General features: G+C 38.8%; 2 protein-coding genes across 3 annotated transcripts in view; both read right to left on the bottom strand.

Moving 5' to 3' along the window:
- LOC145787926 (uncharacterized) overlaps positions 1-16,409 on the bottom strand; it is a 47,586-nt gene that overhangs the window by 10,725 nt on the left and 20,452 nt on the right. The window contains exons 12-17 of the mRNA XM_082599765.1: positions 15,730-15,847; positions 14,309-14,463; positions 13,606-13,754; positions 13,182-13,333; positions 11,651-11,761; positions 233-385 (exon numbers count right to left, since the gene is read on the bottom strand). Coding sequence (XP_082455891.1) covers positions 233-385; positions 11,651-11,761; positions 13,182-13,333; positions 13,606-13,754; positions 14,309-14,463; positions 15,730-15,847 — 838 coding nt within the window. The remainder of the gene's footprint in view (positions 1-232; positions 386-11,650; positions 11,762-13,181; positions 13,334-13,605; positions 13,755-14,308; positions 14,464-15,729; positions 15,848-16,409) is intronic.
- Positions 314-4,083, bottom strand: LOC145787365 (uncharacterized). 2 transcript variants are annotated; one of them, XM_082599097.1, is made up of 6 exons: positions 3,586-4,083; positions 2,839-3,045; positions 2,498-2,601; positions 2,212-2,389; positions 1,843-2,026; positions 314-1,492 (listed from the first exon to the last, which is right to left on the bottom strand). In XM_082599097.1, the coding sequence occupies exons 2-4, from the start codon at positions 2,925-2,927 to the stop codon at positions 2,250-2,252; spliced, it is 333 nt and encodes a 110-aa protein (XP_082455223.1). In that variant the 5' UTR covers positions 2,928-3,045; positions 3,586-4,083; the 3' UTR covers positions 314-1,492; positions 1,843-2,026; positions 2,212-2,249. The 2 variants fall into 2 exon arrangements, with proteins under 2 accessions (XP_082455223.1, XP_082455222.1); XM_082599096.1 differs by having other exon boundaries at positions 1,843-2,389.

The following is a 16,409-nucleotide window of genomic DNA, read 5'->3' as shown; positions in this document are numbered from 1 at the left end:
ATTATTGTAAAAATTGTTTGGACTTATGTTGACAGATAGCTAGGCTGTCGTCAAATGATCCCAAATATTGCAAACATAAGATTTTGAGCACCTACTGCAGTAATTCTCTTCAGTTCTCATAATTATACACAGGAAAACTATGATTCTTGATAGCAATGACGGACTTTGATGTCTGCCGATTCGTATTTAATTGCTGTACCGTAGTATTACTAATGCAAGCTACTATGCTCACCGTTGCTGGGTAAGTATGCTTGAAACTAACAGGACAATGATAAAATCCGATATAGTCTACTTCAAGTTCTGAACAGACTTTCATTGTTTTATTTCCACATTTGAATGAGTGTTCAGGTTCGGTTTGTGTCCCATCTGTCTGTTCTGGTAACCACTACACCAGTGGCGTATCCTGGTCAGTTGAGCAAGGGAAGCAATAGAACTCGTGGGGGGCTGGAGCGTGCCGAAGGCACGCGTATTCTAGGGGGGTCCGGGGGCATGCCCCCCCGGAAATTTTTTGCAAAATTACACTCAAATAATGGATTATAATGCTTTCTGGAGACACATTTAGGGCAATATTTGTATGAAATTTATTACCAAATAAACAGCTATTCATTGGTGGGCACCAGTTACTTTGCTCAAAAAGTAGCTAGTTACAGGTAACGTATTTTAAAAAGTAACTGGTTACAGTTACTTTTCAAGAAAGTGGGTGTGGACTGACCTACAACTACTCTTCTTCGCATGAAGTACAAGTTGAAAAATACATGATAAAGGGCAAGATGATACTTTGTTCGTAGCTATTGCCAAACTACAAAACAGCGACCACTCTGCTAGCTGTCCAGTGTCCACTTACTATAATGCTTCTAAAAATCCATAATCTACACCCAAAACGTCCGCCTACCGAATATAAAAAAATGACATGCACAGAACACTCCGCATATAAGCAGTAGGGCGTGTCAATATGTTTATACGGGTATCTAAAATGAACGAAGAGGCACAACATCAATTTTTTTTTACTTCGACCTAACGTCCTGTCGACCAAACGTCCTGTCAACCAAATGTCTGTCGACGAATTGTCCTGTCGATTAATTGACCGTACACCTTTCAACAGCAGCACTGGAGGGGATAGGGGTAATATATTGCAAGAGCATACACCTCTGTGGTTCTGTAATAGGTTAACCATTCTGAGATACAGAGCCGTCTTAATTTCTTCACCTTTGTCAAGCCAAGAAAGTCTGAATTGTGGGTGAAACGCAGCAGCTAGCTGGCAGCCACTATCACGAAAAAACATGACCAAATCTGTTTTCCAAAGATTCCAACAATCGGGCAAGTAATGGCAAGCAAACAGCGACCCTGTTGCTGTCCCGAAGTTCTTGTAGTCTTTTCCGCGTCATGCCCAAGGTTGGTAGTAGTATACCCTTCTCTTCTGATTGCAGAATGTCCAGATATTGGCATATTAGTCGCATTACCAAATGGTGTACTTTCAGGAAAGCCACATCAACTGAAATAACAGACAAAAGAGTTTTAGTGAAACTGTCGAGCAATTACCCGAACTCACTTTCGTAGAAATTAAGATAATTGCAGTCTGCTTGACTTGTTTATTAACTATTATATGGTTATAGCCGTAACTAAATTTGAAACTCTGGTTGCCAACCAGAGGTAGCTACCACAACATGCCTTTCCATGGGGGCCAGGGCACTAAACACATGACGCTCACTCGGAGGTGAACCGTAGACCAAACAAATTTTCACTTATAGCCAAGCTACTGAGATATGCCACTAACATTGCACATAGCGATAAATTTTTTTGCAAATACAGTAGCAATATCAGTAACGAATATTCATCACTCACTTTTGGCAAAAGCTATTAAACCAAGATTGTTGCATGCTCGTTGAAGCCCATCATGGTTTTCTCGGCTGTCAAATACTGTGAGCAAACCTGCTGCAGCATCAAACACAGAGTTCCAGCGATTGATTGTAGGCACTTTGAGCAATATCCCAACTTCACTCTGAATCTCATCGCTACCTTGCTACTCCTGCAAAACAGGTAGGTCTACAGTAACAGTGGAACATTTCTTATTGAATTTCTCCAGTAAGCATACGGACGCACATTGAAACATCTGGTCAGTTTGTACGAGTGCACCAGCTTTTCAAACTATGTTTACAGCACATAAGAATGTTACAACTTAAGTTCGAGAATTATAGAAAAGTAAAGGCTTGCCTGGATTGTTCCACAAGTTTTGGGCTTTTGCAAAAGCACTACCTACGACATAGCTTTTTGTATATGCAGCATTTTCCCAGAGCTTTATCAGCATCGACTGTCGCAACAAGCTTCAGTGTGTGAGCAGCACACCGCCAATGTTTTGGTAATGCAATTCCAACATCCTCACAACGACCCACTGCAAAACAGGAAGCTATAATACAGTACTGTACAGTGTACACTACCTTGAAGTGGTTAACTATACTATAGGCCTACTTGAAATGTGCAACAGTATTAATGTTCATACTTTTCAATGTGGATGTTATTTCTTCAACAACGTGATCTTCAGTTACTTTATCTGACACTTCAACTTCATCATCATCGTTGTTGCTTTCCAGCACTCCGAAAGCACTACAAAGATCAAATATCAATGCTTTTTCACCAGAGTCCTGACTGTCACGCAAGGATAAATAGTGTAGAATTGTACATTATATGATAATTCGATAAAGTACAATGGTATTAGTAGCAGATTGCAATGCTTTAAAAACTAGTTTTGGCCTCTCTCCAATTTTTATTGCAAGTTGTAACCAATATTTATATATATATATTCCTTATTTAGAAAAAATTTGATAAAAGCATGATATTTACTTGAATGCTTTTACGAAGTTGGAACCATTATCCGTTTTGGTTTTTGTAACTTTGTTTTCTATGTGGTAATTCCAGTGAATTTCAGACATCAAGCCGGCCAATATGTTGTAAGTGTGTGATCCTTTTAAGCGCTTGCGGGCCGGTACTCCCTTCGTTCTCTGCAGAGTCACTTCATCAGTTCAGTGTACTGTCATACCCAAGTATGATCTAAAGATTTGGTTTAGAACAAGTGATAGTATCAATAGAACAGTATGCATATGTGTAAATGATTTTCTTCTATTTGGACTAGTTCAAATACACCTTGTGTGTGTTTGTGGAATATCTGAGTCTTTACAGCGTAAGAGGCTTCAGACAATACAGGACATGGGAACACCAATCGATTTAGCGAAAGCTAATTAAGGCTTAGACGTAACAAGTCCTACAGATAACACACGTAGAGTGGACATGGAAACGCAGTATTAAATGTATACATACAATTTAATACAAAACACCTATCCATACCGAGATCTGCATGCCCACACATCTGCACTCTGCAGTGGTTGCCACCAACTTAACTTGTGAAAGTTTTTTCTTGCAGACCTGTGGATTGCCTTCTCATGGTATATAAATCATAGTACAACTGTTTTACAGAATGCAAGAAACAACTTCCAGTAATATTTTCTCATACTTGTTGTCTTTTAATGGTATTCATACTAACACTTACATATATATGTATATATTATATATAATATATTTATGATGACATACCGATCTTCAATTCGTCTTCAATGCATAGCTGGAATCTTTTGCAGGCATGTGGGTGACTAGACTGCACAAGTGCATATGTTACTTTAAATTATTTAAAGTTGTAATACTAGCAGACAGCTTCTTCAAATTCGGCAGATTAGGCATTAAAGGTACGTAGCTCTTACACACAATTTATGGGCAAAAACGGCTAAAATTAGAGAACATCAACAGTGGTAACACACCCCTCAGCAATGACCTTTTCCTTCACTGATACTGCAACTCGACGACGTTTCCTGCAAAAAATCTCAGTAACACTGTTATAAAAAGTTTCAGATCTTGACATCATTTTTTTCAAAAGATCTTTTTCAATTGACATCAATGACAAGTTAGACAGCCTTTCTTGTCCTTGACTGTTTCTCAAATATGTTTTGATCCTCTTGAGAGCTGAAAACGATCTCTCGACTGATGAAGTAGAATACGACAAAGTTAGAATCAGCACTACCAATTTGTGAACTTCCTTAAATCCATGATATAATTGATTTTCAGTTAGAAACTTATGCATCTGCGCAACACTTTGCTTTCGGAAGTGATCATGCGCATATAACACAGTGAGTTCAGATTGAAGACCAGAAAAATCAAATGTCCTAAAATTGTTACAAAAAAGTCTAACTTGTGCTGTACCAGTACTGGCTTAGCCTACCAAGAAGCAACATAACTGATCATTTGTTGTTGTTATTATTCGTTTTTTGCTTGTGCACTTTTTTATTACTGTGTTACCTGCAACAGGCTAGGGTAGCAGCTGACATAGATGACCTTACAGGTCTTTCGTTGCCATCCTGTTGTGCTGATGGACACTCAATTTGTATGTACTTTTTGTTTGTTTATTGCCAGCAAAACAATAAACTGAACTAACTAAATTTGTATACCGCACAGACCTCAAAATAGGATTAACTTCCACTTTCATTGATTATTATTCAGCTGACTGAAATGTAATTTGTCATTTTAAGTTACAGCAATCACAAAAGCCTATAATAATACATAAAATTAACTGTTCAGCTACCTACTGCTGTAATAGCTTAAGTCAGTATTCATTTCAGTCAAGTCCAGCCTAGACCTCACATATCCTGTCTTATGCCAAAGTCTATCCTGCCAGGGTAACAGTGCAAAGCTAACATTAGGCTCAAACTTTTCCTTAGCAGGCTGATATGTGATAACAAACCCTGAAAGCGCCTTAGATTTTCTCATTAAATACCGTACCTGCGCAATACCCAACAGAGCAACGGAAGCGATTCAGAAATTGCATCCGCGGATTTGTTAAAAGAAACATAAATCGCTTAAACTTTGCGCTGCTTTTTTCCTTTCTCTCTCACTTGTTTCTCCTTATAGCAAAAGCAAGAGCAAGGGAAGCGATACGAATCTCCGCTTCCCCAAGCTTCCAACTTTTTTTTTAAATTAAAACCAAGCTAAAATCATACGGGTGGTCACAGCGGTAAACCATAATCTCTTCGTGGGAAAATTGTAACGTAAGATTCCCAAATCCGTTCGTCTGCATGCAATGACCCAAAAATAAACACACTTTCGAAACGTCTATTCAAACAGTGTATTCCAGTAAAATTAGCCCGAGGCTATCGAAAATAGGTGTAACGCCTACACCTCTAAAAAAACTGTCACTACAATACAGATTAATTGGATAAAAGACGGAACCTTTGTCCAGCTAGCAAGCACTAAGCCAACAGTTAAATGAGCGGCCAACTTTCAAGCAATCATTTTACGAATGAATCAGAAAAGATATCAATATCTCAAATTCACGTAGAAAGTAACTGTGACGCAATAGTGAAATCAATTGTCACGCAATTCAAAACAGGTGTCCAAAGCTAGTGAACCAATGCATTCATGTTTAAACAGGCCCAAACAAGTCCTAACAAGTTTGACACAAGTCTATGAACGATGGTGCAATTTTGGCACATTTTCTAGCAACTTCCATGACGTAATATTCAGTAGACTTGAACGGTTTTATATGACGTTTGATTTGTACAGAGATTGGCCGTAACATAGCGGCCCCTAGTTATGACAGTCTAACATGGCATAACTAAAAAAGAATTGAAGGACAATCGTGAGCCAATGAATAAAACACACGATACACAAATTTTTTGAATCACTCACGTTTAAGTTAATACGCAAATACAAAGGGCATGCAAAGAATGAACAGCAATAAGAATAAACACGACGATACATGAAATTGGTACCATAGGTACACGCTAAATGACGCTATATACAATAGTTGCGATAATAACCGACTGTTCCGGGCTCAGACAAGTATCGGCCACCGCAGACAAAACCAGGCTCAAACCCTAACACTTAGGTGTTCTTTACGGGGGCGAGGCACGAAATATCCCTCAACACGTAGTCTACTTTCACTTTCCCCGTACTCTCATCATAGTTGCAGACGGCAACTTTGGCTCTACGAACCACAGGCTTCCCTTTCCTAATTTGTGGAACTACCTCATGCACCCTCCCAAGTTGATACTTCCCACGTTTACCAATGTCTTGGAGAGAACCTACCACTACAAGTTGACCAGGCTCCAAATTCTCGGCCATTTTTAGCCATTTTTTCCGGCCCTGAAGACCTGGCAAGTAAAAATCGATCCATTTATTCCAAAACTGCTGAGAAAGTGACAAATTGAACCGATAATCCCTTCTTAATTGGTCACGATCATGTGGTTGCCCAACAGCACAGTATGGGTCTAAGTATGGGGTCAAAAGTGAGGCAGGGGTGATGACAGTAAAATCCCTAGGGTCGTCACTCAAAGGTACCAAAGGGCGTTCGTTCACGATCCGAACGGCACTGCCTGTGTACGTAAGCAGTTCAATAAAATTGGGCTTACGAATTGAAGAGTCCAAAATGTGAAAAAAGTATTTGGTCACATCAGCCATGAAACCAAATCTTTCAAGCCGAAATCTAGCCAAGACATCTGCCAGAGGGTTTAACAAGTCAGACAATTCAGGACAAGAAGACATTACATCATTTACACAAGTTCCTCGGAATTCAGATTGTTTTAAAGCCTTCTTCTTTAAATCAGCAGCTCTATCTGACGCCAACACAAAATTGTTAGGTAAATCAATAACTTCCTTCAACGGAACAGGTATCTCAAATCGACCATCTTTCAACTCAATATTCGGTTCGACAAGTTCTCTAGCCAAAATATCATTGCGAGACAATTCACAGGTTTCATTTTGCAAAGTCAAATCCTGAATGACTTTATTCAGGTCTGCTATTTCCATATCACGAGACTCAATTTTACGCTGAAAGCCAGAGATGACATCCGACTCTGAAGACGTCTGCACTCTGCACACTTTAGCAACGCTTTCATCTAAGGGTGACTTACCACCACAAGCCAACCAACCGAGAGGAGTGAGTAAAGCATGCGGTTCACTGCGATTTTCACCAACACGTTCTTCTTTTGCCCACATCAAATAAGCGTTGTCATTGCCAATCAGTACATCTACAGTACTACAATCATTCAAATGAAACATATTCACGTCATGAAAATGACGGAAACCACTTAAATCTTGTTTATGAGGTAAAGTTTTAACATCGTCAGCCCAAGCTGGTTTAACCACCGAGGTTATATCACAAAACAGTTCATCAGTCTCTAACGACTGGATGTTGAGTTTAACAAGGTCAGCACAAGTAGGTTTCTGACCAGCCAGAGTATCCATTTTAAACGACGCTTTATCATACGGTTTAAGACCAAGTTCGCACACCAAGTCACTCGAAACAAAGGTCAACTGCGAACCAGGATCATGCTGACAATACACCAACTTCGATTTGCCAGTCATTGGATTCAAAACACGAGCAGCAGTAACGCGGTTAAAGGCTGCTTTAACATTTCCAATCTTAACATTACGCACAGGAACTCTGGCACCAGCCTCATCTTTACCGACCAAATCCAGAGAATCACGTGACGTCACATAAAAATCATGCAGAAGAAAATAGTGTTTCCTATCGTTGGTGGGTCCACACTTACGACAGTTATTTGCATGATTACAGTCTCTAACCATATGCTGGCGCAAACAATTCAAGCATTTGCCAGCTTTCACAATGACATCTCTCCGATCTTTAGGTGTCAAGCGCAAAAATTCTTTACAATTAGACAAAAAATGATATTCAACTTGACCACGTGACGAACAACAAAAACATGCCGGTAGGTCTTTACGTCTAGCCTCACCACCGCGCGGTGCGCCAACAGCAGTCGAGTACTGCGAACTTCCTGACATGACAATATCATGGGGTTTTACAGACGTCTGCCTAACCGGACATGAAGGCAATTTTCCTTTGCCAAACTTTTTAAATTGCTGCGACTCCCCAGAATCGCCCATTAGCATAATGCTAAAATCAGTCGACTTGCGCGTTTCCTCCCGTACTACAAATTCAAACAAACTCTGAAAAGTAGGTTCCTCAGTGCTACCATACTGATCACCTAAAAAGTCAAGATAACGCTGCTTAGCGTCAAACGGGAGTCGCTTAGCCAAATCCAAAACAAAACGTCCTTCTAATTTATCACGCTGACCATAAGCTTTCGCGTAAAGCAAACACTGCGACAATTCATCTTTAAACTCTTTCAAATCACTGGAAGAGATAGAAGTCAATTTGCTACCATAGCGATACTTTCTAATTTCTGGTTCTGCAAAAAGACCTCCACGAACCCCAAAACGCTGGGACAAGCGAGCTAACGACATTTCTATCCTGTCTTCCTCTGACAAGCCAGGAGTGTCGGAAACCAAATTAGCAATCGTTTGTGCAGCTGTTCTAACACAAGCTGCTTGCAACAAAGTCAAACGAGTTCCCTTGAAGGGCGAAGCTGCCATCAAGGCCATAACACGATTTTTAAAGAAGACAAATGGCATATTATTACCATCGTAACCAATCAAGGCCGCCTTATCGAAGAACGTCCTACTATTTTGGTATTCAAAAAAGCAATCCTGCTGTTGAGAACTCGATTTAGCGGGAGAAGACAAGCTATATCCCTTAAGGGGCTGAGTGGGCTCAGTCACATGCACAGCCCGATCACGATCCTCAAACACGTTAAAATCAGGAGACACGATACGCCTCTCACAACCACCCAAATTACGTGTAGCTGGGCGATCAGCAACTAGCGGCGCAGAAAACTTTGAAGGGGGCAAAGCATTACTGCTAATGGCGGCCCCGTGACCTGTACGCTCTGGGGGAGGAGTTCGGTTGTAATTTGCAGACCTTGGCTCTACAGCCTTGGGAAGACCCTTAGCCGCGGCCCCGAGACCTCCTGAAACAGCTGGAAAACATGTGGATTGTACAGGTCCACTTACAGATTGAACAGGCGTCTGGAAAAGGTTAGGTAAATTAAACTGCGATTGATGTTCACTTCTGGAATGCCTAGAAGAGCCCTTCCTAGAGCTACGCCGGGAGCCCAACTCAGAACGGTATTCAGCTAAAACTACCTCTTTACGTTGTTCGGCCCTCAACTGAGCGTCTTTGAGTGCGAACTCAGCAGCTCTAGCTTCAGCTTTCGCGGCGGCCTCAGCAGCTCTCGCGGCAGCCTCTGCTCGTTCGGCCTCAGCTCTCGCGGCAGCCTCTGCTCGTTCGGCCTCAGCTCTCGCGGCAGCCTCTGCTCGTATGGCCTCAGCTCGTATGGCCTCAGCTCTTGCGATGGCCTCAGCAGCTCTAGCTTCGGCCTCAGCTTGGATCTGGAGCTCCTCTCGTCTTAACTGTAGGTTAATTTGTGCAACTATCCGTGACGAGCTCTCAGACATCCTAGTGCTTACATTTGAGGCGCTATCCTCAGGATGTATGTCAGCATCCAACCTATCTGAGAACTCACTTTCTTTTTGTTCGAAGTTATTTTTTAACGAGTTAAATTCGGGATCTACCCTATCACGAAGTTCTGCCAAGATTGCAGAGTTAACAATTTTACTCAAAAGAGCATGGAAATGCCTTAATTCCTCTTCTAAAGTAGATAAGTTAGATCGAAAAATTAACAGTTCCTGCTTATCACTCAAAGAACCTAGGGCTACAGAAAGTTTCCCGATTTGAGTCAAAATATCCCGTCTAAGATGCCGGGCCTCTCGAACTGACTTAGCCTCATCGTTAATGGGTCCCTCCCCAGAATGGCCTGCCCGACCGCAAAGAACATCATCAGGCTTAAACTCAGTCGAGTCGACGGCGGTCGAGTCCCTGTCGCCACCGAGTGTAGACATATTAAATGTTAGGGCTAAATTTAACAATTAAAAAATTAAGTTACACAAACACACAAATTAAGTTATAAAAAACTTAACTGTAAAGACCGTAAAAATACAAAAAAGAATTTAAATGCACGATACCGTAGCTGTACGAGTATGAAGTCCTAAAGTCCACAAAACTTGTTTGGATTCTTCCACTTGAATCTTCAAGCACAGATGGATTGCCTTTAATCTTCTTTCTTGCCAATGAATGTCAAAGTTATTTTTCTTCTGTACCAAACTGAGAAGAAATGTCTTTACTTTTTAGCTTAAAGTTCTTCAGTTGCCTACCGAGAAGAAATGTCTTTAATTTTCTTTGCTTCTTTAGACTACCAACCACTAAGATCTTCTTTTATTATTTCTTTGCTTCTAAGTGCTTCTTAGCCTACCAACTAACAAACTTCGTCTTTTATTTTTTTTGGTCACAGCGGTAAACCATAATCTCTTCGTGGGAAAATTGTAACGTAAGATTCCCAAATCCGTTCGTCTGCATGCAATGACCCAAAAATAAACACACTTTCGAAACGTCTATTCAAACAGTGTATTCCAGTAAAATTAGCCCGAGGCTATCGAAAATAGGTGTAACGCCTACACCTCTAAAAAAACTGTCACTACAATACAGATTAATTGGATAAAAGACGGAACCTTTGTCCAGCTAGCAAGCACTAAGCCAACAGTTAAATGAGCGGCCAACTTTCAAGCAATCATTTTACGAATGAATCAGAAAAGATATCAATATCTCAAATTCACGTAGAAAGTAACTGTGACGCAATAGTGAAATCAATTGTCACGCAATTCAAAACAGGTGTCCAAAGCTAGTGAACCAATGCATTCATGTTTAAACAGGCCCAAACAAGTCCTAACAAGTTTGACACAAGTCTATGAACGATGGTGCAATTTTGGCACATTTTCTAGCAACTTCCATGACGTAATATTCAGTAGACTTGAACGGTTTTATATGACGTTTGATTTGTACAGAGATTGGCCGTAACAACGGGAACATGAGTTAGAAGCTATTTTAATTCGTATTCAAGTAAAGAAATTACGAAATCGTTTGACTGAAAAGTATCATATTCTCTTTTTTTAATTTTGACAAGGGAAGCAATGCTTCCCTTGCTTCCATTGAGGATACGCCCCTGCACTACACAAACAATTCAAGTAGGCTACCGTATTCAAAGAATTTCAACATAAACATATTTTAACATTATCAATACAAGTTTCAGAGTTTTGAGAGATTGAAGATTGCTTATAATTTTTTATGGTATCAAGGCTTTGGTTGGTTATCAAAAACTTTGGTTAAGTTAATCAAAGGCAAATGGTTGTTGTGGTCAAGTGGGACATTAAGTGTTTCACCAACATCAGCCGCTGCTTTCCATTGGACTCAAACCAAAGTTCTTTGTTCTTTGAAATGTTGGAAATAAGCTTTCACCAAAAGTCCATACACAATTACACATGGAGTTTCCTACATGTCAGCAGTTGTGAACTGAGCAAGTGAATAATAATACTGAGCTAGCAATATTTCAGCAATTTGCTGAAAGTTGAAAAATGATGAAAGTGAGCATGTAACAACTGAGCAAGTCGAAACTTGGCATGCCACAAGTCAGAAAATTTAATTTACCGTAGCAAGCAATGACCAATCAAACACGATGCTAGCTAAAAATCTCATTTGCTAATTTGGACAGTAGCTGAAATGTGCTTGCTGTGTTGAAGCACTTGCTGAATTGTCACATGCCGAGTGATCAGACGATCAAGCAAATGACCATACACAGTTTACTAGAAACAGCATTAATGAGGCAAAATGCTGTTTATTTCAAGATTGTACTTTACTGACCTTAGAACATTCGTCTGAAAAGTCTGGACATTCAACGATGCCATCACATTCAACGGAAACGCCAATGGAAGCGGAGCATGCAAAGTTCTTAGGTTGAGTCTCAAGGTCTTGCTGAAAATGATGAACAAATATTTTTAAGATATTTTTGTGCTTGTTGAATCATAGGCACGCAAAGCCCAGCAACGCAATCAAGTTTAACATACTAAGTTTATTACAATAATATTTACACAAGTCAAAAAATAAAACCACATATAGAAACAAATTTCAAACGTTTTCAACATCACAAGATGTCCTCTTCAGAAATAACATACAGTACTTTTACATCTAAACAAAATACAATGGTTAAATATTAAATTTAACAACAAGTAAACAAAATAAAATTGCGCAGTGCTTCTGACTAGCTCAACACTTAACCATAAACAGGAGAATCTCAAAGGTCACTCACTGCAAATGGCGTCAAACAGATCACATGATGTGATAGTACGAAAGGCAAGGAGCGAAAAAACTAATTTTAAAATACGCAGAGCTAAAGAGACGATCCGCAAGCATACAATTGTCTGTTTAAAGGTGGATTATTACGTTTAATTTTTAGTGCTTTAAAAATCTTGGTTTGATACTCAGACCTTCCTCTGGACATAATCTCAAATTACTTAATAGAAACGATGTTTTGACATATTGCACACGAGAAAATGTGATCTTCAACTGCACTTTTTTGAATACAATTCGAATTCAAGTGTTCCCTGGCTATAGTCAATAAATGTCTTGTTGACATACCGTCAGGTTCGCATCACGCAAACAACTAAATTTATACACAACATTAGAACATAGAGCGAAGGAAGTAGGCAAATTTTGCTGGAAATATTTACCTACCTTGAACGTTCGTTTGTTATTTTTTTGCTTGTTTTCGTTCGCATGGAACAAAACGTTTGTTATCAGCAAGACTTAAAATCTCCCTGGCTTGAAGCCATTTTATCATCATCAAAGAAACATAAACTATTTGATTGGTTGATTATCGCGCTGCACTAACATGCAGCAGAAGCTGCCATGCGTCGACAGGTCAAAGAGGCTTCGAAATAACTGTCTTCGGATTTCATCATCTTAGGCTGCTGTGAGGTTTCTACCTATTTCTGCAGTCAGTAGCGAGGAAAAGTTTACAGTTACCGAAATTGACCGCATGAACGCAGAGAACATTAATTTTTGTGCTGAACGCTTTTCAACTTGTCTCCTCCATCCCTGCAGTGTATCCTGGCGACTTTAAAATTTTCTATGCTACAGAAAGAAAACGGAATAAGGAACTGCAAAAATAGTTGACCCTCAAGCCAAGAGTTAAAAGGTAATTTTGGGATGTACAGAACACTCAAGCCAAAAGTTTCATTTCGTTCTCAATTCACCACTTAACAAAATTGCATTTCTTTCGAAAATAAGTTTACAAAAATATATTTTCGTAATAATTATGTTACCGTACTGCAAAATTCAAACACATTTGAATTTCGAACTGCTCATACAAGCTCGTCGTTAGCTTATGACTTACATGACTTGCAGTCTTTGTGCACGCAACTTCGTCTGTACCGTCCTTACATTGTGCAATGTCATCGCACACTTGAGAAAAGCCGACAACTGTATTTCCGGAATCGCAAGTTAGTTGACCGACAAAACAAGAGCTGATGGTTGAAAGAGCTGTTCCTGAATAACAAAAATTCAAAACTCAACAATCATCTAAACGCATCATGTCAAAATTTAGTATTAAGAATCGTATTTAGCATTTTACTAACATCTTGATCTTAAGAACCTAAATTTGTAGCGTAAGTCTACGTTGCTTACAGCGGTGGGATTCGGTCGGTTCACACGGGTTTGCGCAAACCGCTTCCTAAAACTAAAAACGTTTGTCGATCTAGTTTGATTGCTAACTAGATTGAATTCCGCCACTGACTGCATACAACATTTAAAATACTCACCTTGCCCAGTACAAAGGTTTTTGCATGCCTGTGGAAAACGCTTGACCGAAGCCAGGTCTTCACACAAGCACTCATCAGATAGATCAGGGCAGTCGATAATTCCATCACACACTTGTTCGGCAGCAATGTAAAGATCATGAGACAAGCACCTGAAATAGTTTTCAAACATTGTAGAGAGCACATGCATACAAACAAGGCAAAATAACAGAGCACATGATGTAGCCTTTTACAACAATTTTTCTAAAATAAAAGTTGGAAAAAACATTTGAAAAGATATATTTTGTGGATAGGTACTGGCGTATAGTAATTTAATAAAAGTACGCATCTCATTGTGAACTGTCGGAGTTATTGATCTAACTTATACAATTACATTTATCTACTTCATACCGTACAAATATATTACTTAAAGCTATCATAATCTGTACAAAACGTTTTAATGGCAAGTTTAGACCTAAACCTATTTGAACTAACGGGTCACAACTTATGTCTAGAGAAATCTACATCTGGTCACTTTCATTAAAACCACAAGAAAACGGAAAGTGTGCATGATCTCATACGTAGCGTTCCGAGAGTAATATAGAGTACTAAAATTGACGCAATAACCAAAGTATTTCACCTTGTTGCTTTGTTTTCAATGTACTCATCACTACTTCGTTATGAAAAGTAAACTGAACAAAATTTTGCCGCTTCTGTGAAGACAAACCTGAAACATGGCTGGTTGTTCTCTTGGAAGCAAAAGTCAGAATTGTCCGCACAATCTCCCACAGAATCGTTTAACATTGACTGAGGCAACACACATGTCCTCACTTCGCCGCTACTTTTTCTTCTTACATCGCATTTGAACCCACTTCCAGTAACCTTTAAAACCACACAAAAAATTGAAATGGAAACTTCTCACAGACACACTTAATCTGGTGTAAATCTTTATAAGTGTCACAATCAATGTGCAAGGCTTCGCGTCGGACTACTCTGCGTCTTGACAGAATGTGCTGTTTTCATTATGGAATTCTGGTGCGGTGTGTTATTATCGGTTATGACCTGAAGTAACCTCTGATTACGAAATCTGTATTATGTAAAATGTGTTTTCTGGAATCATTTTCCCTACATGACATTCTAGAGACTTCTGTTGTTTACATTTAAATGCTGCTGGATAGAACAATGGTTCTTTATGATGTAACCTTACGTAACCTTCTCGAAGTTACTGGACTGAACAACCAACTATAAATAGTGGTGTAGTTTGTGTAATGTTTATTATTATTATTATTATGAGTTGATTATGAGAGTTGTGCTATGAGTTGTGGATTGGTAGTTGATGCAGAAATTATTGGTGATTGAGACTTAAAGTAATTGAATACAAGTAAATGAGAATTGGTGCTGATATAAATTGTGTTCGAAATTAGAGTTATTTGAGAAGCCGTTCGTTAAAGTTCTTCAAGAAGTCAGATTATCATTTCACTAGTAGAATTATTCGATATTTAATTGACTGCTTTTCGGTTTGACCCATTAAACTACGTCATTGAGCCTTTCCAAGTCTTTTTCCTGGTAAGAGATAGAAAGAAATCGTGACAATAAGGCCGGGTGCTGGTTTGACCCAATCTCCTAAAGCCTCGAGTTTCAGTTTCATGTTTTATTTTTTACCAACAAAGCAAAATACGATGGAAATTGTCATTACACAGCAGGGATCTGGAAAAGGTAGAAATAGCAAAACGCAAACGTTATAGCGTGGTCGGGAGACAAATGATTTCATTAAATCTAGGAATAATTTTGCACAGTATTAATGGATTTATGGGCACCCCTGCAAGATATAATTATTATTACGATTATATACTTATTATTACGATTATATAATTATGATTACGATTATATGTTCAAAATTTAAACTCAATTAGAAGCGTTCAAAATAAGGCGATGTAGACCATAAACAACATTAGCCCATTCATTTATTTTATAATGTTTTTGCTTTTATGTTTTTTGCAAAACAAAACTGAAACTGAATCATTTTTTTTCGAATTTATCCCAATCGCAGGCTAATCCACTACATGTTCTTCTTTTAAAGCAATTAAATAGATGCTTGTTTTTTTTATCACAAGTGTTGAAAAACTTTTCAAAGCAAAGTGAGGTTACTTTTTCATCAGATGAATCCTTGCAATCTTTTGTTCCATCACAAAACACATCTCGATCCACGCATTGTCCGTTGTCGCAATAAAATGACTCTTCACATTGATCTTTGCATTCATCAACCCTGCACATAATTTAGAACAAGTTTTTCTATTGTTGCTTTTTCCTAAGGTAATTTGTTTTCCATCTGTCTGTCTGTTTTCCACACTATTGGTTTTAATCACTGCGTGTTTCTTGATGCTTATAGTCAGTTAGTTATAGTTACCTTCAAAAAGTTGAAATTTATTGCATTTTATAAATATTTTCAGATTCCTGATGAGGGCTTAAGTTAAACCGAAAACGTTTGACTGTTAAAACTATTTGTAAATATGTAAAATATATTGTTATAATGCTCAACCCTGTTGTATTGCTGTGCCTTGCCCGTCTTTGGTACAAGAAAGCAAACTCTCTCCCGAAACTATAGTTTTAAAATTATCCAGTACAAAATTTTCCACCAATATCAATCTACAGTAAGTAGCCTATGTGTATTGGAACTACTGTACAGTGTTAATTATATCAGACATTCAAATTTCAAACTGTGATTGCTTTCCACAAAAACCTACAAAAAATGCGGTTTTAATCGTCCTGTTGAATTTTCCATCCTATACTAGATATCGGTGGCCTTGATATTAGGGTTGCTAATTGTT

The sequence above is a fragment of the Aplidium turbinatum genome, chromosome 18 (genome assembly GCF_918807975.1).
Source record: "Aplidium turbinatum chromosome 18, kaAplTurb1.1, whole genome shotgun sequence".
NCBI classification, from domain to species: domain Eukaryota; kingdom Metazoa; phylum Chordata; class Ascidiacea; order Aplousobranchia; family Polyclinidae; genus Aplidium; species Aplidium turbinatum.
This window is presented reverse-complemented; position numbering and strand designations above follow the sequence as displayed.